The 23,992-nt window shown below is 38.8% G+C and overlaps 1 protein-coding gene across 3 annotated transcripts in view; it reads right to left on the bottom strand.

The window, feature by feature from the left end:
• Window positions 1–23,992, bottom strand: part of arhgef7b (Rho guanine nucleotide exchange factor (GEF) 7b) — a 252,559-nt gene that overhangs the window by 64,452 nt on the left and 164,115 nt on the right. For all 3 annotated transcript variants that reach the window (XM_051926338.1, XM_051926339.1, XM_051926340.1), the window contains 4 exons: window positions 18,950–19,045; window positions 11,570–11,692; window positions 4,079–4,217; window positions 3,385–3,444 (listed from right to left, as the gene is read on the bottom strand). In XM_051926338.1, coding sequence (XP_051782298.1) covers window positions 3,385–3,444; window positions 4,079–4,217; window positions 11,570–11,692; window positions 18,950–19,045 — 418 coding nt within the window. The remainder of the gene's footprint in view (window positions 1–3,384; window positions 3,445–4,078; window positions 4,218–11,569; window positions 11,693–18,949; window positions 19,046–23,992) is intronic.

The following is a 23,992-nucleotide window of genomic DNA, read 5'->3' as shown; positions in this document are numbered from 1 at the left end:
CAAACTGCATTAATATGGACCTTGCTTCAAGCTAAGCTATATACATAAATAATAAAAACTGCAACTTGCATTTATAATGCTGTTTGTGGTATAGCCCTAAAGAAGCACATTAGGGCCACTGTGAAGAAAAAAAAATATGGACACGGAAGAAAAAAACAAACTATATGTCAAGAATAATTTCGACATGTTGACTATGTCAAGATTAAAGTCGACATTTCCACTTTATTCTCATAGTTTATTTTATAATTAAAGTAGAATGTTGTAAACTAAACTTCATCCTAAAATCAATGTTGAATTTACTAGATTTTCTCAAACCCCGTCACAAGTTAATGCAGCACATCAAATACTTTGTGTTAAGTGTTCCCCGACCCAGTCGTTAATCACTATGCTTCTTAAACTGACTTCCTCCGCACGAAGAGCAGGCGCCTGCAGCAATCACCACACAGATAAATGTCTTTGTGACATTAAAACTAGTTATTAACTTAGCCGACGGAGTGTTCAGAACTTTAAAAATATCTTCGTTATACATGTTTAATTATGCCATCCATTCAGAATTGCGCCCATCTCTGAACAAGTCGCCAGCACTTCGCAGAATCAATACAAGCAAAACATACACTAGCAAGAAACAAAAACAAGTACAACTTGGCTTGCAGTGTTATCCAGTAGTATAGAAACAGTATTTACACATCTGACCTTTTAAAACCAAAGTATCTCCAGGAAACGGACGTGATTCCTTTTTTTTTCGGCAAAAGTTCTTCTGTGTCATTATGTTCAACTTTATCGTCAGCTTATTTTCGGAATGCTCTCTGTCCATTTTCACCGTGCGGCATACCTATGCTACCGCCCACCATATGGTGGTGTAGCAGTGAAAAAGAGCCCTAGTGCAACAAATCTTTGTTTAGCGGTGTAGCAGTGAAAAAGGTCCCCACTTGAACAGTTTCCCGCTGCGCCACGTTCCGAACGTCGTTTAGGCAATTTAAACCGGTGTTTCGGTATAAGAAAAATCCATATCATAAAAAAAATTAAAAACGGTTTTCGGTATGAACCGGTATACCGCCCAGCACTACTACAGTGCATCCAGAAAGTATTCACAGCGCATCACTTTTTCCACATTTTGTTATGTTACAGCCTTATTCCAAATTGGATTAAATTAATTTTTTTCCCTCAGAATTCTACACACAACACCCCATAATAACAACGTGAAAAAAGTTTACTTGAGGTTTTTGCAAATTTATTAAAAATAAAAAAACTGAGAAATCCCATGTACATAAGTATTCACAGCCTTTGCTCAATAATTTGTCGATGCACCTTTGGCAGCAATTACAGCCTCAAGTCTTTTTGAATATGATGCCACAAGCTTGGCACACCTATCCTTGGCCAGTTTCGCCCATTCCTCTTTGCAGCACCTCTCAAACTCCATCAGGTTGGATGAGAAGCGTCAGTGCACAGCCATTTTAAGATCTCTCCAGAGATGTTCAATCGGATTCAAGTCTGGGCTCTGGCTGGGCCACTCAAAGACATTCACAGAGTTGTCCTGAAGCCACTCCTTTGATATCTTGGCTGTGTGCTTAGGGTCATCGTCCTGCTGAAAGATGAACCGTCACCCCAGTCTGAGGTCAAGAGCGCTCTGGAGCAGGTTTTCATCCAGGATATCTCATTACATTGCTGCAGTCATCTTTCCCTTTATCCTCACTAGTCTCCCAGTCCCTGCCACTGAAAAACATCCCCACAGCATGATGCTGCCACCACCATGCTTCACTGTAGGGATGGTATTGGCCTGGTGATGAGCGGTGCCTGGTTTCCTCCAAACGTGATGCCTGGCATTCACACCAAAGAGTTCAATCTTTGTCTCATCAGACCAGAGAATTTTCTCTCTCATGGTCAGAGTCCTTCAGGTGCCTTTTGGCAAACTCCAGGCGGGCTGCCATGTACCTTTTGCTAAGGAGTGGCTTCCGTCTGGCCACTCTACCATACAGGCCTGATTGGTGGATTGCTGCAGAGATGGTTGTCCTTCTGGAAGGTTCTCCTATCTCCACAGAGGACCTCTGGAGCTCTGACAGAGTGACCATTGGGTTCTTGGTCACCTCCCTGACTAAGGCCCTTCTCCCCTGATCGCTCAGTTTAGATGGCCGGCCAGCTCTAGGAAGAGTCCTGGTGGTTTCAAACTTCTTCCACTTACGAATGATGGAGGCCACTGTGCTCATTGGGACCTTCAAAGCAGCAGAAATTTTTCTGTAACCTTCCCCAGATTTGTGCCTCGAGACAATCCTGTCTCGGAGGTCTGCAGACAATTCCTTTGACTTCATGCTTGGTTTGTGTACTGACATGAACTGTCAACTGTGGGACCTTATATAGACAGGTGTGTGCCTTTCCAAATCATGTCCAGTCAACTGAATTTACCACAGGTGGACTCCAATGAAGCTGCAGAAACATCTCAAGGATGATCAGGGGAAACAGGATGCACCTGAGCTCAATTTTGAGCTTCATGGCAAAGGCTGTGAATACTTATCTACATGTGCTTTCTCAATTTTTTTATTTTTAATAAATTTGCAAAAATCTCAAGTAACGTTTTTCACGTTGTCGTTATGGGGTGTTGTGTGTAGAATTCTGATGAAAAGAATGAATTTAATCCATTTTGGAATAAGGCTGTAACATAACAAAATGTGGAAAAAGTGATGTGCTGTGAATACTTTCCGGATGCACTGTATTTGGTGTTTGAGACATAATTTTAGAAGATAAGGAAATGGACCCAAAATCTTCCAAACTGTTAGGGGCAGGGGACCAATGTTAAGAAGGCCTGGGAAAGTACTGGGTGTTTATTGTGTGTCTCTTCATTACTGTAATATTAGTTTAAACAGTGGTTACCTATGCCTGTTACTGATTTTCTGTTTGGCATTTGACCTCCTTGGTATCGTTCTGGACTCAAGGATGCTACATGAATGCAGTCCAAAAGTCTTTGACTCCATGTTTCACTGTTCAATATTGTTTTAGCTCTCTCATCCTACAACTTCATGCTTGTAAGCTGAGGCATTTGTATGCACAAGTTTGTGGTGGTACACAAGTTTTAAAAAAATCAATTAAAATTAAAAGGTAAATGTGAAAATTTAATTTTATATGTTACTTGCATATTTCATATTTTATGATGATATACCGAAAAAAGATTAAAAAGAAATCCTGAATATTTGAATAATTTAACTAAAATTACAAAAACAGAAACTCAAAGTCTAGATGTTTCTGCTTCATTTTTTTTTATTCTTTTACATCAAACATTTGCATGTAATGTTCATGTTAAAAGCAGGATTAATCTACAAATTAAAAAAAAAAAAAGGTTTTGTTTAAGTGGATATATGTGTACTATGAGTGGTTAAAAAGTTAAAGACTTACAGAAAGATTTTTAAATGCTGTCATGGCTTTCTGAATATCTGGTCGATCGGGGTGATAATCCTGAAAATAAAATAATTAAAATACATTTTTTTAGAATGGTGGTTAAGTCAGTAAATATATTTTGTAACATACCATAACATAACATTCAGATTCATTTATTTCGATTATGAGTGAGCCTATCCTGGCAGCACTGGGCACAAGGCATGAACGAGCCCTGGAAAAGATGCCAGTCCACTTCAGAGCTCCATCATCCACAAACCCACACTGGGCCAATCTGGGATTGTCACTTGAGAGACACAGGTAAAAGGACAGGGTGTGGAACTTGAACCCTCTTACCTGAACAGTAACATTTATTTTGGGATATTCACAAATGACTGCTATGCCAGTGCATCTTTTGCAATACTTAATTTCACTTGATTCACAAATGGTTAGTGCCTATTCCTGCAACAAACAAGCTGCTGCCCCTGACTGGGGATGTTACACACACACTAGACAATTCTATTTCAGCTTTGCTACATAAGGTTTTAAACATGAATAAAAAACACTACAACTCCTGGGATTGCTTCAACACATATTATTTAAAAATAAAGAGAAGAAACTAGGATAAGCGACCAGAAATTACTGTTGGTAAATCAGGATGAACTAATAAAAATATTTAAATTATATTTAGATTTACATTCATATTTAAATTTACCTCCATGTGTCTTTCCAGTTCTTTGAGTAGTGTTGGGTATTTGTCCAGTCTCATGAAAGGTTTACTAAGGCCAGTGGTCAGTATTAAAATTCCTGGGCTGGTAGCTCCTTTCATTTCCATGAATTCTCCCAGCTCTTCACTATATGAATAAAAACAAACAATTACATGCAGAGATAGTTTAGAAAAAAAAGACAGATAAACGTATAAAGGTAACTTGTCAAATTTAATTTAAAGTTCATTAATAAGCTGTAGGGAAATAAAATAGATAATTAAATTCAGAGAAGAGCAGAATGAGGTGAAGCCATTGGTGGAATATGTCAAAGGCCTGTCCCTTGGACCATTAATTACCCTTTAATATTGTAACTGTGATATAGTTAGCAAATTTGGGAATTATGCAGATGAAAAAAATCTGACTAAGAGCAAATACTGAAAGGGCAGCAAAAACCCATCACAATGCCCGCTCCACAGGCTTGCCTTCTTTCCGTAGTGCATACTGCTGCTATCTCTTCCCCAGGTAGATAACACACACACTGTCCACATGATAAAAATGAAAAATGTGATTTATCAGACCAGGCCACCTTCTTCTATTTCTCCATGGTCCAGTTCTGATGCTCACATGCCCATTGTAGGTGCTTTTGGCGGTGGATAGGGGTCAGCCTAGGCACTCTGATCGGTCTGTGGCTTGCAGCCCCATATGCACTGTGTTCTGACACCTCTCTCTCATGGATAGCATTAAGTTTTTCAGAAATTTCTGCTAAAGTAGCTCTTCTGTGGGATGAGATAAGATGGCCAAGCCTTTCGCTTCCCATGCGCATCAATGAGCCTTAGATGCCCATGACTCTGTTGCTGGTTAACCTGTTGTCCTTCCTTGAACTACTTTTGGTAGGTATTAACCACTGCATACCAGAAACACTCCACAAGACCTGTCATTTTAGAGAAGCTCTAACCCAGTCACCCAGCCATCACAATTTCGCCCTTGTCAAGCTTATTCGTATCCTTAGGTCATTTTCCCACTTCCAACATGTCACTTTCAAGAGCTGACTATTCACTTGCTGCTTAACAAAACCCAAACCCTGACAGCTGCCAATGTTATGAGATATTTAGTGCTACTCACTTAACCTGTCAGTGGTTTTAATGTTGTGGCAGATCCGTGTATGCATTGTATTTCATAGATTTATAATCGTTATTAACCTCTACTATTTGCACTGGTAATTGGAAGGTTGCTGGTTCAAATCCCGTAAATGCCAAAAGTGACTACTTTGTAAAGCCTTTGAGCAAGGCCCTTAACCTGCAATTGCTCTGTCCTGGGTACAGGTGGCGCAGTGGTAGTGCTGCTGCTTTGCAGTAAGGAGACTGTGGAAGATTGTGGGTTCGCTTCCCGGTTCCTCCCTGTGTGGATAGCGCTTTGAGTACTGAGAAAAGCGCTATATAAATGTAATGAATTATTATGACATTAATCTGCATCCAGCCCTGCATGTAGGCCCTCCAAACTGAAGGAAAAACCCTGGGGGTTAGTGGCAGAATTGGCACTCCAGACACCATAAAAAACCTCACACTGTTCCACTCCATCTGAATTAGTGTGGTGCTGAGGTGTCACCCATTGCATGGCTGCACTCAGGTCCTAATCTGGGATCTTGAGTTGGTTTATCATGTGGTAGGTGTGGCAATGCACTGTATCAGCACCTGCTCCTAACCTCCTCCTCCTCTACTATTCTGTTTTCTTTTCTGGTTTTCTGCACTGGTGTTTTGTGCCATTGCCACCTGAACAAAGTACTCTGCAACCGTTTGTCAATGAGACCCCACTGCACTGAATCTTCTAGTGCAAATCATCAAAAACATTAGCAACCACATAAGCACTTTATATTTGATAGAATGTCTTGTGAGGGCTGGGAGGTCTTTTGGACTTGGAACCCCTTTAGGTTTATTTTCTCCTGCATCACACCAGCTAAGGTTTTTATTTTTGTGTCCTCCCTGGCCATCTGACCATGGCATCTTACTGAGATTTAAGAAATTAATTTAACAAGTGAATCCACAATTAAGGTTTCTACTTTATCTGTTAAATGTTTATCTGTATTATGTATTGATTTATTCTTATTTTTTACTTTTAGCATTTCATGTATTTATGCATTCACATACTTATTTATTCCTAATTTATTACTTTTCTTTTTCCCCTTGCAAATTTTTCTTTAACATCTTAAAAATAAACTTTGAGCTACATATTTTACACAAAAATGTGCTATAGAAATAAATGTAGTTCTTGTACTGGGTTACTGAGGTCACTCTCTCTGAGAACAGGTGAAGTTAAACAATGGGGAGCAGAAGAACTGCACGTGAGATGTGCTAGGAATATGGCTGGAAGAATTCAACAGACTGAGGTATGTACAAAATGGTGTACAAAAAAGAAGCTACACTGGCTTAGTGGGGAAAGTTAAAGTCTAATTTTAATGCTTTACGTACACTATATGACTAGAAGTTTCTGGACACATGACTATCACACCTATATAAGCTTGCTAGACATCTTCTTCTTTCGGCTGCTCCCGTTAGGGGTCGCCACAGCGGATCATCTACTTCCATATATTTCTGTCTTCTGCATCTTGTTCTGTTACACCCATCACCTGCATGTCCTCTCTCACCACATCCATAAACCTTCTCTTAGGCCTTCCTCTTTTTCTCTTCCCTGGCAGCTCTATCCTGCTAGTCCAAAACCATGGGCATTAAACTGGAGATTCAGCACTGTATCAAAAACATTACCATAATAGAGAAGTAAATAGCAAATAAAGACAACACTACACTCCTCAACCTGTAATATTCATTTTAGTTCTGTTTATTTTTATATAGCATTCTTTGCAGAGTGCAGGCCCATTGTTCTGTAATACAGTACAAAAACACCCTCCTTGTAGAGTCATTTTCTCTGCTGCTTGTTTTTGCCAGCTCTTTAACATTGTAGAACTGCATGCCAAGGGTCACTTCAGCAGCCAATGACATGACAACATTTTAGGCACATCTCTGTAGTTCGTGAGTTGTATCAGGCTCCAATTATTCCACTCTGTCATATTTTCCATCAGCGTTTTACTTTTTTTTTTTTTAATCTGGATTTAATAATGAAAATAAGTAAGTTTCAAAGGCACCAGATTCATTTGTGGCATACAGCAAACATTTTGTGCCCACAAAGAGAAGCTATCCCAAATGTTATTAAATACAACACAGGCTCCAAATTCCCAAACTTTGCTTTGGAAATATCTGGGTTCAGAAAATGGTTGGGTAGAGCAGCAGATATAAAAAAAAAAATAACACAAAACATAAGGTTAGCAATTATTTTTGCTGCCATTAAATGTCTATGCAGGAACTTTCCTGGTCACAGTTCTCAGGAGCCAGCAATTTCCGTGATGCGGAAACCTACAATGGAGAACGCTCTGGCAAATCATATGATGATATTTATATACATACACACACACACACACGCACGCACACACACACACACACACACACACACACACACACACACTCAGGGTCAGTAAGAGACACCAATCAGCCAGACAGCATGACTTCAAATTGTGGTAGGAAAATTGTGGCTATTAAATTTAAAAAGTTTAATTTGACACTGAAAAAATGCACGAAAGAGAAGCACACTTGTAGAGGAGCTAGCATTGCTGCTTCTCAGCTTCAGAGGCCTGGGCTGAAGTGTTGTCTGTTCAAAGTCACCGTTGTGTTTCCATACCTATGCAGTTTTTCTCCCATATTAAAAAATATTTGCATTTACAGTACTGTGCAAAAGTTTTAGGCAGGTGTGAAAAAATGCTGTAAACAAAGAATGCTTTCAAAAATGGAAGTGTTAATCATTTATTTTCATCAATCAACAAAATGCACTGAATGAACAAAAGAGAAATCTAAATCAAATCAATATTTGGTGTGACCACCCTTTGCCTTCAAAACAGCATCAATTCTTCTAGGTACACTTGCACACAATTTTTGAAGGAATTTGGCTGGTAGGTTGTTCCAAACATCTTGGAGAAGTAACCACAGATCTTCTGTGGATGTAGGCTTCCTCACATCCTTCTGTCTCTTCATGTAATCCCAGACACACTCGATGATGTTGAGATCAGGGCTCTACCATCACTTCCAGGACTTGTTGTTCTTTATGCTCAAGATAGTTCTTAATGACTTTGGCTGTATGTTTGGGGTCGTTGTCCTGCTGCAGAATAAATTTGGGGCCAATTATACGCCTCCCTGACGGTATTGCATGATGGATAAGTATCTGCCTGTATTTCTCAGCATTGAGAACACCATTAATCCTGACCAAATCTCCAACTCCATTTGCAGAAATGCAGCCCCAAACGTTCAAGGAACCTCCACCATGCTTCACTGTTGCCTGCAGACACTCATTATTGTACCGCTCTCCAGTCCTTCGACGAACAAACTGCCTTCTGCTACAGCCAAATATTTCAAATTTTGACTCATCAGTCCAGAGCACCTGCTGCCATTTTTCTGCACCCTAGTTCCTATGTTTTCGTGCATACATGAGTTGCTTGGCCTTGTTTCCACGTCAGAGGTATGGCTTTTTGGCTGCAACTCTTCCATGAAGACCACTTCTGGCCAGACTTCTCCGGACAGTAGATGGGTGTACCTGGGTCCCACTGGTCTCTTCCAGTTCTGAGCTGATGGTACTTCTGGACATCTTCCGATTTCAAAGGGTAATAAGCCTGATGTGTCTTTCATCTGCTGCACTAAGTTTCCTTGGCCGACCACTGCGTCTACGATCCTCAACGTTGCCCGTTTCTTTGTGCTTCTTCAAAAGAGCTTGAACAGCACATCTTGAAACCCCAGTCTGCTTTGAAATCTTTGTCTGGAAGAGACCTTGCTGATGCAATAGAACTACCTTGTGTCTTGTTGCTGTGCTCAATCTTGCCATGACATGAAACTGTCTTCCACAACCTCACCTTGGTAGCAGAGTTTGGCTGTTCCTCACCCAGTTTTAAGCCTCCTACACAGCTGTTTCTGTTTCGATTGATTGATTGATTGATTGATTGATTGATTGATTGATTGATTGATTGATTGATTGATTGATTGATTGATTGATTGATTGATTGATTGATTGATTGATTGATTGATTGATTGATTGATTGATTGATAGATAGATAGATAGATAGATAGATAGATAGATAGATAGATAGATAGATAGATAGATAGATAGATAGATAGATAGATAGATAGATAGATAGATACTTTATTAATCCCAATGGGAAATTCACAGTTAATGACTGTGTTTCAACCTACGTGTGACATTGATGATCATTAGCACCTGTTTGGTAGAACTGGTTGATCATACACCCGACTATAATCCTACAAAATCCCTGACTTTGTGCAAGTGAAACTATAAGAATTGATGCTGGTTTGAAGGCAAAAGATAGTAACACCAAATATTGATTTGATTTAGATTTTTCTTTTGTTCTGATAATTGTGAATTGATAACAATAAACAATCATTTATATTTCTGAAAGCATTCTTTGTTTACAGCATTTTTTCACACCTGCATAAAACTTTTGCACAGTACTGTACATTTGCATTTGCCTTGTGCAAGTCTACAACCTTGTCCCTGATGTCCTTTTGACAGCTCTTTGGTCTTACCCATGGTGGTGGAGAGGTTGGCATGGAAGAAATGGATTCTGTGGACAGGTGTGATTTATACGCGTAACGAGTTGAGATCAGGAGTATCTGTTATTGATTGATTGATTGATTGTAATCTCTGTGCCACATGAGCACACAGCCAATCTGTGAAGCCAGAATTCTGGCTAGGCTGTATGGGACCAAATACTTATTTCTTTCTATGACATGCAAATTAATTTATGACTTTTACGTAATGTGTTTTTTCTGTAGTTTTGGTTGACATTCTGTCTCTCTCCATTACAATGAAACTACCATAAAAATTAAAGACTGTTCATTTCTTTGTAAGTGAGCAAACTTACAAATTCAGCAGGGGATCAAATACTTATTTCACCCACTGTATAACCAGTTGCTAGTGCATCCCTGTCTGTCAATTGTTTTTTAATTATTACATTTTGACATGAAATACTATGGCAAGCACAGGTGTCACTAATTACATTAATGAAGTTTCTGCTCAGTTTCAGTGTAGCATAACTGGAACCTTAAATAATGTCATTACTTACACATGTGCTTGCCATACTATCTCTGGTCAATGTGACTGCTATGAAAAAGGCCCATTAGTAATATGAAACCATGTGATGCCACCTATATGTAATGATATCTCAACAATAACTCAGAAACCAAAGACCAGATTTTCCAGGGATGTTCATGACATTACAAGCTAGCTTTAGTAAAAAAAAATATATACCAATTTTAAAATATAGTTTTTTTTCACTATTCAATTTTAATATTATAATCACTCATAGTAATTTTTCATTTTGGGGATAGCATGAGAGTTGGAAAATTAGCTTTAAAACTATATGGGAAACATTTCTGTATATATGTAAGCATGTTTATATTTAATAATAATTTAGAGAGATATAGCCAGTCGAAATCATAAACTCCCTCCTCCAATAAGTTCAAACTTTGTTAGTTTAAACCTCCCTTAATATTGATCCAAAACATGTGCAATTTCATTTCCACGGGTTACTCATATGACCAAATCAGCATGACATGTTTTGTTAAAATATGTGACAATGAGTTCCAAAATTGTGATGATTTTCACATGGAATTACCCAGATCTACTTTCTTAGTACTTACAGTATAATTTCTGAAGTGATCCCTGGAACAGTTTATTTAAGATGTCGCTCTATTATAATATAAAAAACTTGGGTCGAGACGTGATCTTCTTGGTAGACAGTTTGATGCCCCGCGAGACAAAGCAGTGAGACAAAAGGACAGCTGCTGTACAGGCTTTTAATTGATCGACGCGCAGAGCGACAAGCAGAACACGCAGCTTGGCAGCAGTAAGCCAGCAGCTGATCCGTCTGCATCTCCCTCACCCACCCCCGTCCCTTCACAACGTGAGCGGCAGAGACGCGAAGTGGCTGGCTCGAATCGTACCCATGGGGGGAGGTGGGCGAGCAAAGCGAGCAGGGGGCTTTGCCCCCTATTATTTATTATATTAATCCAATTTACCCACAACACTGAAGGAAGTCAGTTAAAGCAATTCTGTAGCTCTTGGTACCAGAACTCAAGGGACAGACTAAGGCCACCACTGCACCAGTGTCCTTCCTAATATCTGCTTTCTGTGCAGTGTTATTGTAACAGTTTAAAAGAAATTAAAAAGGTCAACTCCTATTGTGAACTGCAATACAGCTTTAGGATAAAAGAAAAAAAAAGTATTCATTCAAAGTCTAGTATACAAACCAACAAAAGAAAACAGAAATGGTGCTTTCATTCAAGTTCTATATGCATGCCTTGCAAATATAAATGACCTGATATGGCAAGTATGCATTTGGCAATTAACCTGCAGCAGTGTTAAGAACTTGAAGAAGATAAGCAACATACCTGTGTTCAGTAAGGACATTAACTGCTGAGGGATGATTGGCACAATATGTCATATACAGGCTTTTCATTTGAGGCATCAGGTTTAGGAAGAATCCTCCAATTCTCTGCTGGGTGTCAGGCAACCTAGAGAAAAAGAAAGAGCTATAAATAAATAGCCAGCCTGACTTGACTGCAGTGTCCTGTTCAATATATTCTTAGATTAGAAAGAATGCATTCAGACAGACAGGCATTTATTTGAAGAATTGTAGTGACTGATACGATTTTTAACCGCAGTTCCATTTTTCAAGCCTATCTAGGTTTTTGTTGATCATTTTATGATCATTAAATTGAAAATGATAACTTGCTCCAAGGTTACATTTTCGGAAAATACATCTGAAATTTCATGAAAGAAAATATTTAAAAACAAGTCGTGATAAAATCTAACTGGCAAAGAGCACATTTAATTTATCACAGAAATAACATCAACCTACAGTCAGACTGTAAGATGTTTTATTTCTCACTTAATATTTTAGTGAATGTTACTATGCAATATTTTATTTTTACTTAAAAAAAGTGGAAATCAAATCACAATTAATGCTTATTTTGAGGAGTAGTAGCAACAATCAAATCCTCCACAAGATGCCTTTAATATCGGCAAAATGTCACTTTGTCAAAGTTCCAGGATATCAGAGCAAATTTTGACCATGCGAGTGACTACGGCCTGGATACAAAGACAGCCTGACTGCCACAAAAGAAGTGCTGGTGTGCGTGTGGGGTGACAAAAGTAACAGGTATGAATCAAACCCTCGTTGTTCCTTCACCAATTAAACCAAAGAGCCATTAAGCATCTAACCTGGTAAAGGAGATAAATATTATAGTGTGTTACAGTGCCACTGGCACTTATAGTGCCTTCCATAATGTTTGGCACAAAGATACTGTACATTTTCATTGATTTCCCCCTTGCTCCATAGTTTACAATTACAACACAAACAAATTACAATGCAGACGTAATTAAGGTGCACATTGCAGACTTTCATTTACAGGGATTTGCATTTTGGTCACAGCATATAGAAATGACAACACTTTATACATGGTCCCCCATTGCAGTGCGCTATAATGTTTGGACACAGCAATGGCAGGTCTATTAAAGCCATCATATGCAGGACTTTGTCACATATCCCTTGCATGCAATGACTGCTTGAAGTCTGCAATTCATAGACATCACCAGGTGCTGAGGACCTTCTTTGGTGATATTCTGTCAAGCCTCTAAGGCAGACATCTTCAGCTTCTGCTTGTTTCAAGGGTTTGTCCACTTAGGTTTTCTCTTCAGCATAAGGAAGGCATTTTCAATTGGATTTAAATCAGGTACTGGCCTTGGCCATTCAAGAATTATCCAGTTTTTAGCTTATTGTATGTTCAAGTACCATTCAATGAGTTTGGAAGCATTTACTGCAACTTGAGCAGATGAGATGTTTCTATACACCTCAGAATTCACTGTGTCACTGCCATCAGCATTTCTATCATCAATGAAAGTAAGGGTGCCAGTACCTGTAGCAGCCATACATGCCCAAGCCATAATACCTCCAGCACCATGTTTAACAGATGAGGTGGTCCGCTTTGGATCTTGGGCAGTTCCTTTACATCTCTATACTTTGCTCTGACCATCACTTTGATTCAGCAGGTTCATCTTTATCTTGTCTGTCCACAAGACCTTTTTCCAGAATTCTGTAGACTCTTTTTAGTCCTAATTTGCAAACTGTTATCTGGTCATCTTGTTTTTGTGGCTTGCATCTTGCAGTGTGGCCTCTGTATTTCTGTTCATGAAGTCTTCTGCTGATAGTCGTCTCTGACATATCCACATCTGCCTCCTGAAAACTGTTTCTGATCTGTGGGACAGGTGTTTGTGACTTTTTCTTTACCCTAGTGAGGATTCTTCTGTCATCAGCAGTAGAGGTCTACCAGTCGCTATGCGATTACTGAGCTCAACTTTGCGTTCTTTCTTCTTAACGATAATCCAGATAGATGATTTGGGTCACCCTAAGGTTTTACTGATGTATCTAATGTTTTTTTTCTTGTTTTTCAGCCTCATAATGGCTTTTTTGACTTTCATTGGCACAGCTCTTGTCCTCATGTTGAACAATTGCAAGTACAGACTCCAAAGGGTAGAAGCAAGATGCAATATCGTATGCCTTCACTAAAGAAGCAATGAAACACCTGAGGAATCACAAACACCTGTGACACCAACTGTCCCAAACACGAAAGTGCCTTGAAATGGTTGGGTGGGGTCGGGGGGGTGGGGGGTGAGGGTTTGGAGTGTTGTCATTTCTACATGGTATGGCCAAAATGTATGCAAATCTCCTTAAATGAAAGTCCGCAATGTGCCCTTTAATCATGTCAGAATTACTTGATTTGTAATTTTAAACTGCGGAACAGAGGAGAGTCTGTTTGGTGTTTACATCTTTAATAAACTTGGCTACATGGCAGTAACCAGCTTCGGAATGGAGTTAGTCGACTTAAAGGAACCCAAACTTGCTCGCTCAATGAGATAATATAGAGTCATTAATTAACCCAATTACAGATGAGAATATCTGAAAAAAAAATCCTAATTAGATAGGCACATGTTAAATTCAAAGGCAAATTGAATACTTCCCCAAAAACACTAATGAGGAATGCTTAAAATGTGGTAAAGGGTTGTGGGCAGCAATTTCCTGACCAGCGGCAGGAGTTTAATGGTCTTCTGCCTATTCAATTGAGGTTTGCACATGACTGGTTTAGCCTTGTGCCTTTTACAAAATGTTCTACCAGCAGCAGAAGCAGTGTACTTTTTACTGTTCTGGCAAATATGCAGACACATTTTCTTTACTTTAAATGTCAATCAATTTTAAATTTTGTTTTCCTGATTGTGTACACTGTGTGGCAACTGGCAGGCATCATATGGTAATTCACAAAGAAGCCCTTTTCAATTCCCATCTCTGCCTCAATGAGTTAAAAAAACCGCCTATTTTACTTGTATAAAAATAATTATAAACAGCTAGAGGTATAATGCAAGTGACATAAAATAATATAATAATGGTAACAAATAATTTTTTCCAGAGTGTAGACGAAATGCATATGCACATCACATTTATTTACTGTATACAGTGATACCTTGGAATCCGAACTTAATCCATTCCAGAACCCTGTTCGAGTTCCAAGCCAATTTTTCCCCTTTAAAATAATAGAAACTGGATTAATCCGTTCCTGGGTCCCACGAATTTGAATTTTCAAAATGATTTTAACAGTAAATACGCTGGATTTTAAGGTAAAATATTAACAAATAATAATAATATTTGAATAAAAATGTAAATTAATAAAATTAAAAATACAAAAACCTGTATTTACCTTGCCTCTCCGTGCATAACAACATTATGGATCCCAGTCCTTTTCTTAAAGATCTTCAACCACCCCCTACTGGCTTTAAACTCCTCCTTTTGAGCACTAGTATCAGGCATGCCTTTCACTAAATCGTCATGGAGGACCTTGGCTTTCTCACAAATTATCATCTCAGAAATCACATCACTAGCCAGTTGTTTTTCATTAATCCAAACTAAGAGGAGTTTTTCAATCTCTTCCATACTTTTTGATCTCCTAGAAGTCAGTGTCATAACTCCTTTCGAAACATCAGCTGCTTTGATAGCTTCTTTATTTTTCAAAATCGTACAAACAGTTGATTTAGGCATCCCGAACATAGTAGCGAGATCAGCCACACATGTACCGCTTTCATGCTTAGTGATAAGATCTTTCTTAACCTTAATTGTAGCTCAAACAGCTTTCCACTTACTCTTATTTTCTTCACTACACTTTTAAGGACCCATGGCGAATACACTTGTTATAAAAAAAATAACACAAAAAAGGCACAAAAGCATAAAATTAGCAGTGAAAATAGCAGCAAAAAATCACACAAGATGCTTTCACTACAGCTTCCGACAACGAACTGAACAACAAAGTTTATGGGTGGTCCGAGTGCTGGGGAAACATACGCACAAACACACACGAACAACATGCTGGGCGTTCGGATTTCAAAGCAGTGTTCAGATTCAGGGGTAAAATTTGCTCAAGGTTTTCGTTCAGATTCGAAGTTGTTCAAGGTCTGGGGCATTCAGATTCCGGGGGCAAAACTGTATCTGCTTATGCACATCACATTTATATACTGTTGTCATTAGAGATGCATACTTTTTATGTTATCTACAATAAGACAAGACAGCACAATGACTGGAGCAACAAACCTTTAAAGTATGCAATCTGCTTTCACATTGTAATACTTTGTTTTATTTGGCTTAATTATTAAATTGTTATTCTTTCAATCCCTTTTAATCCTGCTACAAAGCACTTTTACTTTTTTATTAATGCAATTAATTACTTAATACTCCAGAGCTTAACTGGGTATGATGCTGCAACATCTGTTATAGTATCAGCTAGTGGAGCCAGTCTTAGATGCCCAGACAGCAGCCATTCACTGATTCTACCAGAAGAATGACATATGGATCTGAATGGTTTGCTATATGTCAGCAAGTTAATTTATACTCCTTGACCACAGTAAAAGTGGAGTAGAAACTAAAGGGAGGCTGAAGATTTCAAACAGGGGGCTGTTGCTTGATTATTGTGCACAGTGAGTTTAACAATACAGATGGCAGATTTACAATCTTCTAAGATTATGGCAGCCTTACAACATGTCGATTCACTCTTTATATCCAAAAGCAGGCAAGCCTTTACCCATTTTAATTCCCACCAGCAATCCATACATTTATAATTTGTATAGTACCTTCTGCAATTGCAACATGATAAGATGCTTTATCCTGCATTATATGTTTCACTAAAAATCTTTATGTAAAACCAGACAGTTTAGATTGTGTATTATGTACCTTGACGAAGGATGTGAATCTTAAAAAAGACATGCCTAAGCTATTTTCTAACAATGTCTACCTAATGGAGAAAGAATACTTTTGAGATTTTCAGATCAAAATAACTAGTTGATTAATTTCTGTATGTGAAGTTTCTTCTCCCATCTAAAGTAAGCAAATACTTTTTTTTTAACAAACAAGTATGGGTCAAATTTCATTGCAACAGACTCTGTTTTAATGAAACCCTTGTTTTAACAAATTGTTATTTTTGGTCCTTGCCATTTTCCTCTGGAAGTAAAAAAAAAAACATTACAGCAAAGTTCGTTTTAAAGGAAAAATTCTTTCTTTCATAAGAAAGCAGCAAGACACATGTATTTCTTCTCTACCTGTACAAAAAAAAAAATCACAATTCAGGAGCACTGCTGAACAGCTAATTAGATTTCACATTTATGTCACTTTGTTTACTCAACAATTGTCACACTCTTGCAGCTGTAGAGCTCGAGAAGGGATACGGCAGAACAAAGGCATTGTGGGTGTGTCTAGGGGGCGGGATAACTGTCAATCAAATTTGAATTCAACCATACTTGCAGACCTCTGGAGGTACATCACAGCACGACTCCTGACGCTTATTTACAAGTTTCCGACTGCACTGATCAGATGTAGGATTTATTTTTGGCTCAGAAATACTGGTGACTGCTGAGTTTCCCTCACATTTATGCGACTCAAAAAGTTTCCAATGTGTTGCATAAATTTGCTGAGGTTTTACCCTATGAACACATGCACACCATAATCTTTACAAAAAGAAAATAAATTGTTGCATTTATATGCGTCTTTGAATTTTGTACAAATTTATACATTTGATTCTTATTAACAAGTGTGATCTTCATTTTCTCACACTTTTCATCTAGTCTTTTTATGTAAAACTTTTCTAGGTTAAAAAAAAAAAAAAAAAAAAAAAGAGGTGACTCAAAAATATAACTCAAGTGGTGCCTATTCCAGAAAGTCTGCTTTATGGAAACCAGTTTGGTAACTAAAGCTGTGCATGCTCCAGACTCCAAAGAGGATCTCTGACCCCTCTCCCCTTGGACCTTGATGTATAATAATAATGACTGCCCACTACAGACACTAACAACCACAATTAATGTAACTAAAGCAATTTACTTTACAGAAAAATTTGGAACTTCTCACTGCTATTGATGCTAGCAAGAAGAAAATACATGTTGCAATCAAGTTTGGGATTATCTGCTATGTTCTAATTCTATTATATCAAAATCCCCATTATAACTAATTATTTTTTTCGGTTCAGAGCACTTTGTTCTAACGGAATATGACCTGTACTTGACTACTTGGTTATTCGTGTTCCTCCCTAAATGCAATACAGTGATCCCTCGCTATATCGCGCTTCGCCTTTCGCGGCTTCACTCCATCGCGGATTTTATATGTAAGCATATTTAAATATATATCGCGGATTTTTCGCTGCTTCACGGGTTTCTGCGGACAATGGGTCTTTTAATTTCTGGTACATGCTTCCTCAGTTGGTTTGCCCAGTTGACTTCATACAAGGGACGCTATTGGCAGATGGCTGAGAAGCTACCCAACTTACTTTCTCTCTCTCTCTCTCTTGCGCTGACGTAGGGGGTGTGAGCAGGGGGGCTGTGTGCAGCTGCTTCCTGAAGGACATGCTGCACGGAGCTTCGCATATTTAAAAGCTCAAAGGGCACGTATTGATTTTTGACTTTGTTTTTCTGTGGCTCTCTCTCTCTCTCTTCCTGCTCCTGACAGAGGGGGTGTGAGCTGCCGCCTTCAACAGCTTTGTACCGGCGGTGCTTCGCATACTAAAAGCCAAAAAGCCCTATTGATTTTTTTTTTTTGACTGCTTGCTTTGCACTCCTTTGAAAAGGAAGATATGTTTGCATTCTTTTAATTGTGAGACTGAACTGTCATCTCTGTCTTGTCATGGAGCACAGTTTAAACTTTTGAAAAAGAGACAAATGTTTGTTTGCAGTGTTTGAATAAAGTTCCTGTCTCTCTACAACCTCCTGTGTTTCTGCGCAAATCTGTGACCCAAGCATGACATTCTAAAAATAACCATATAAACATATGGTTTCTACTTCGCGGATTTTCCTATTTCGCGGGTGGCTCTGGAACGCAACCCCCGTGATGGAGGAGGGATTACTGTATGTACAATATGTTTTAAGTTTGTAAGAAACATCCAGATAATGTGAAAAAATTGCAATTTTTCTTTCTTTTTGTCCCAATAACATATTAAATTCAGGTCCCTGGAACAGACAGCCATAACCTCTAATCACTGTGCCAGTGTGCTACTCCAGGTCTTTATGAGATCACTGAAATATTTTCATTTTTGGATAATTTTGGTCAAATGATAACCTGCTGCTTCCCACTCAACATTAAACCACACTCACAATTCCCACCGAATCAGAAAAATGGCTAAAAGTATTACTAAGCTACCAAAAAACCCCATTCTCTGGGAAAAAGTTCTGCAACTAACAAAACTGCTTACTTTGTACACTCCTCCAAAGACTGAACAAGCATCTGCTGGAATGTGCCGATTTCTTCCAGATTTCCCAGGATGTGAGTAATGTTCGTTGAGTTTAATCTGTTTTATACAACAGAAAAGACAAAGAAAATACACAGATTATTGAAGTTAATAGCAAAATTGACATAACCATTTTCATTTACATATTCAAATATAACAAAATAATAAACTTTGTTACTTGTGTCAGAGATTTATAAAAGAGACATTAATCCATTTCATAAATATGCAATTTACAAACTCATCAATCTTTAATTGATGTTAGACTCCAAAAATGAAAGGTCCAGCAAGTCGTCAAAGACTTGTACCTCCACTTTTTCTATTTAAAACAGGCAAAACTACCACAATGAATATGTTTTGTAACCAGAGTTGTGGTGTCGTTGATAAACGGATTTTGACTTTAACATTATTATATTACTTCTAACTTTAGTTTTCACAGGAGACTGTAGGATAGACTTGCATTATCCATTTTGACTGGCTGTAACACAAATCCATGGCTTAGCAAGCTGCTGGAAGACACTCTTAATATCAGATTCTTTTGGACTTGGCCTCTCTTTGTAATGCAGCCTCTGGACCTTATCTGATAAAAGGATCAATAACTAAAGGACATCTCAGAGCCACTGAACTTTGCACCAATGGCCTTATGTGCACACAAGAAACCAATGGCAAGATGTCCACTCCTGCCCTTAAATACCCTAGCACAACCTAACTCATTGCTCCATTAAACTTACCCTTTGGCATGGCTGTACTTTCTGCTGTGTGGGTGTAGCATGGTCCCCATAAACTAGGAAGTGGTCATAACAAAGACAAGAGCAATCCCTTCTACTCCAAAAGATGATCTGTGATCGAGAAAATGGAAGACCATCTGCACAAGGGGTGCCATTAGTCCAAACCTTACTAAGATAGCAAGTGCCAAAGCTGAGGAAAACCCATGTAAGGCCAAATATTTGTTTTGTTGAACATGGTAACTGATCTCCAGTTGTCCCTAATACATTATTCTGATAGCAATAGGAGGACAAACACAGTGTATTTAAACCACAAAAAGAAAACTGCAGTACCACCCGCAACTAGAAGGTGTAACCAATATGAAAAAGAATATGAGCTCCTAAAGGGGCGGCACGGTGGCGCAGTGGTAGCACTGCTGCCTCGCAGTTAGGAGACCCAGGTTTGCTTCCCGGGTCCTCCCTGCGTGGAGTTTGCAGGTTCTCCCCGTGTCTGCGTGGGCTTCCTCCGGGTGCTCCAGTTTCCTCCTACAGTCCAAAGACATGCAGGTTAGGTGGACTGGTAATTCTAAATTGGCCCTAGTGTGTGCTTGGTGTGTGGGTGTGTTTGTGTGTCCTGCGGTGGGTTGGCACCCTGCCCGGGATTGGTTCCTGCCTTGTGCCCTGTATTGGCTGGGATTGGCTCCAACAGACCCCCATGACCCAGTGTTCGGATTCAGCAGGTTGGAAAATGGATGGATGGCTCCTAAAACAAAGAAAGAAAATGCACTAAAGATTTTCCCACATGTCTGGAGAAACCTGACCAGGAAAGGAACAAAGCATCGCATACACCAGAACACCACATACACAACAACTATTAATTGTAAATTAATAGATTGTTCAAATCCAGTTAGTTCTTCATTGTATTAATGTCACATTAACTGAAAGGTAAAAACCTTTGTGAGGGGTAAATTCATACAAGTTTCCTCTGAAACCCACTAAGTCACACCACGCACACACAGAAACTCTGTGAAGCCAGCGCAGAAACTAGCTGCAAGGAAATGAACGCCACAGTGTAGGCAATAGAAGCCCTATAATCAGCTAACAAACTTATCCATCAAGATTAGAATTCATAAGTTATGTACCTTTATCAATGACAGCAAAGTTCAAGTAAGCTTTTGCAATTAAGTTTTATGTTTCCTGTCATTGCCCTTTGTCTACATACAGTGATCCCTCGCTATATCACGCTTCGTCTTTCGCGGCTTCACTCCATCGCGGATTTTAAATGTAAGCATATGTGAATATATATCGCGGATTTTTCACTGCTTCGCGGATGTCTGCGGTCTACAGTACGTGTGCTTCCTCAGTTGATTTGCCCATTTAAATTCAAACATGGGACGCATTTGAATTCAAACAAGGGATGCTATTGGCGGATGGCTGAGAAGCTACCCAATCAGAGCACGCGGTTAAGTTCCTGTGTGCTGTTGATTGGCTCAGCAACGGAGTGTGCATTAACCAGGAAGTATAATCTCACTCATTCAGAATTAATGCACGTTACTGCTAATGCTTCAGGATTGCAGAAAAGGTAAAATTTTTGAATATGTTGAAGGAAGGGAACAGCTACACTGCTGCAGGACACAATTACAGCATCAATGAGTCCACGATTCTACGGATCTACGGCCGCAGTGTCATTTAATCAGGGCGCAAAACGAGTTGCAAGTGGACGTGATAAGGCAGTAGTATGGATGGAATCTGCTTTAGGGATTTGGATTGAAGAGTGATGGAAGAAGAACAACGGCGGTGCTAAACAGTCGCCTGAAGAGGCTCCTTTAGAAGAGCTGTAACGCTATCCTTCGTTGTGCAGTAAAATTAAACTCATCGTTATCGGACAAGTCGTCGTGTCATTGTTGGTGAGTAACCATAATTAATTATTTACGTACAGTACTTATTACATGTACATAGTTTAGTGTCGCTGTACACACATTTTACTGTATACAATTTTTCTTGTATTGTACGTATTTATTGCTGGTGGCCTGTCTGTTGTAATGGCTGTAACGTATTGATATCGGAGACGCTCGATATCTTTAAAATAATATTTAGGTTTTACTGTATGTAAACTGTGTTTACATACATAATTTCAACGAATCTTACCTAATATCTAAGAGAATACAAAGGGTTTATGCTGTATAACTGTGCGTGAAATGTTTATAATAGTGTGGGAGAGTTTATAAGGGCTTAAAATATATAAAAATAACCATATAAACATATGGTTTCTACTTCGCGGATTTTCTTATTTCGCGGGTGGCTCTGGAACGCAACCCCCGCGATGGAGGAGGGATTACTGTATACGTAAACACATAAATATCTATATACAGTTGTGCTCATTACTTTTACATACCCAGGCAGAATTTGTGAAATATTCACCAATGTTTGGAAAATATAAGTAATCATGCAGAAAGCTTTCCTTTTAATTAGGGAGTGTGCTCATGGGAAGCAATTTATTATCACATAATTATGTGAGCCTTTTTTAAAATCAAAATGATAACTGAAATTACCCAAATGGGCCTGATCAAAAGTTATATATCTTTGAATGCTGGCTCTGATAATATACACACAAGTTGACACACACACAGGTTCAAATTAAGGGTAATTAAGGGAAAGTGTCCACACCTGTAACCTCTTTGATTGTAAGTGTCTGTGTATAAACAGTCAATCTAAATTCATGCAGAGCTACGTTGACTTTGTTGGATACTGTGCCATCGGGAGAGCCGAACAACTGACAAGGACCTGTGAGAAAATGTTATTGAATTGTATAAATTGGGGGAAAGACATAAAAAGATATCCAGAGATCTGAAAATGCCTGACAGTAGTATTCAAACTCTGATAAAAGCAGTGGAATGTTAGGGGTTCTGTGGTTACCAAGCCATGGTCAGGGAGATCAACCAAGATTTCAGCTTGTTACTTGTTCAAGATGCACAATAAGGAGATAGTTGAACAAAAATGGGCTGCACAGTCGAGTTGCAAGAAAAAAGCCTTTACTGTGCCAACACTACAAAACAGAACACTTACAATATGCCAAACAGCATCAGACAAGCCTCGAAACTTCTGAAACAAAATCCTTTGGAGTGATGTGACCAAAATTTAACTTTATGGTACCAACCATAAATATTATGTTTTGAGAGAACGCAACGAGGTCACGACGATAAAGTATACCATCCATACTGTGAAGCATGGAGGTGGATCTCTGATGTTCTGGGGGGCGTGTGAGCTACAGTGGCACAGGTAACTTAGTCAAAATTGATGGCAAAATGAATGCAGCATGTTACCAGAAAATATTGGAGGACAGCATTCATTAGTCCAGAAGCTACACATGGGAAGCACTTGGATAGTCTAACATGACTATGATCCAAAACCCAAGGCCAAGCCGACCGTTCAGTGGTTATAGCAGAAAAAAATGATGGTCCTGGAGTAGCCGTCATAGTCACCTGACCTCAATATCATTGAGCCACTTTGGTGAGATCTGAAATGTGTAGTTCATGCAAGACAACCCAAGAATTTACAGGACCTGGAGGGGTTTGCCAAGAAGAATGGGCAGCTTTACCATTTGAGAAAATCAAGGGCCTCATCCACAACTATCACAAAAGACTGCACGCCATCATTGATGCTGAAGGGAGCAGTACAAAGTATGAAGAACTAAGGGTATGCAAACTTCTGAACAGGGACCATCTCATTATTTTCCTGATTATGTTTTGTTTAATTGGTTGTGATGTCTTATAGTTGAATTTGGATTCCATTAAAATTAAATTAAATGTGTTTTGCCTGATTACTCATCTTTTCTTTAAAGTATGGTACAAATCTTACAAATTTTGCTAGGATATGTAAACAGTATCTGTCTGTCTCTCTCTCTCCCTCTCTATCAATCTATATGTACAGTATGTATTTTTGCATAGATACTTCTTCTATTATCCTTATTTTACAAATAAATTGTACTGTTTTCTTTATTGTAACAAGTGTGTTTGGGTTATTTATGAAAATAAGTCAATAGCTACATTGAACCACAAGACAGAAAGTGAAGGGAGTGTAATGTAGACTTCTGACAATTTATGATCCCTGTTCATAAATTGAACAGATCTCTTCATATTCCTGCCATCCTGACTGGAAAGTGAAACAAAGATCCCTCACACTTTCTACACTAATTTGGCATCTCCCTTTGTGTACATCTTGCTGATTGTTTTAATTAATTAAAACAATTGTGGAAGGCAAAACTGATAACTGTGTGATTAATCTCTCTTTCCTATAAGATATTATT

Source organism: Erpetoichthys calabaricus, chromosome 4 (genome assembly GCF_900747795.2).
Source record: "Erpetoichthys calabaricus chromosome 4, fErpCal1.3, whole genome shotgun sequence".
Lineage (NCBI taxonomy): Eukaryota > Metazoa > Chordata > Cladistia > Polypteriformes > Polypteridae > Erpetoichthys > Erpetoichthys calabaricus.
This window is presented reverse-complemented; position numbering and strand designations above follow the sequence as displayed.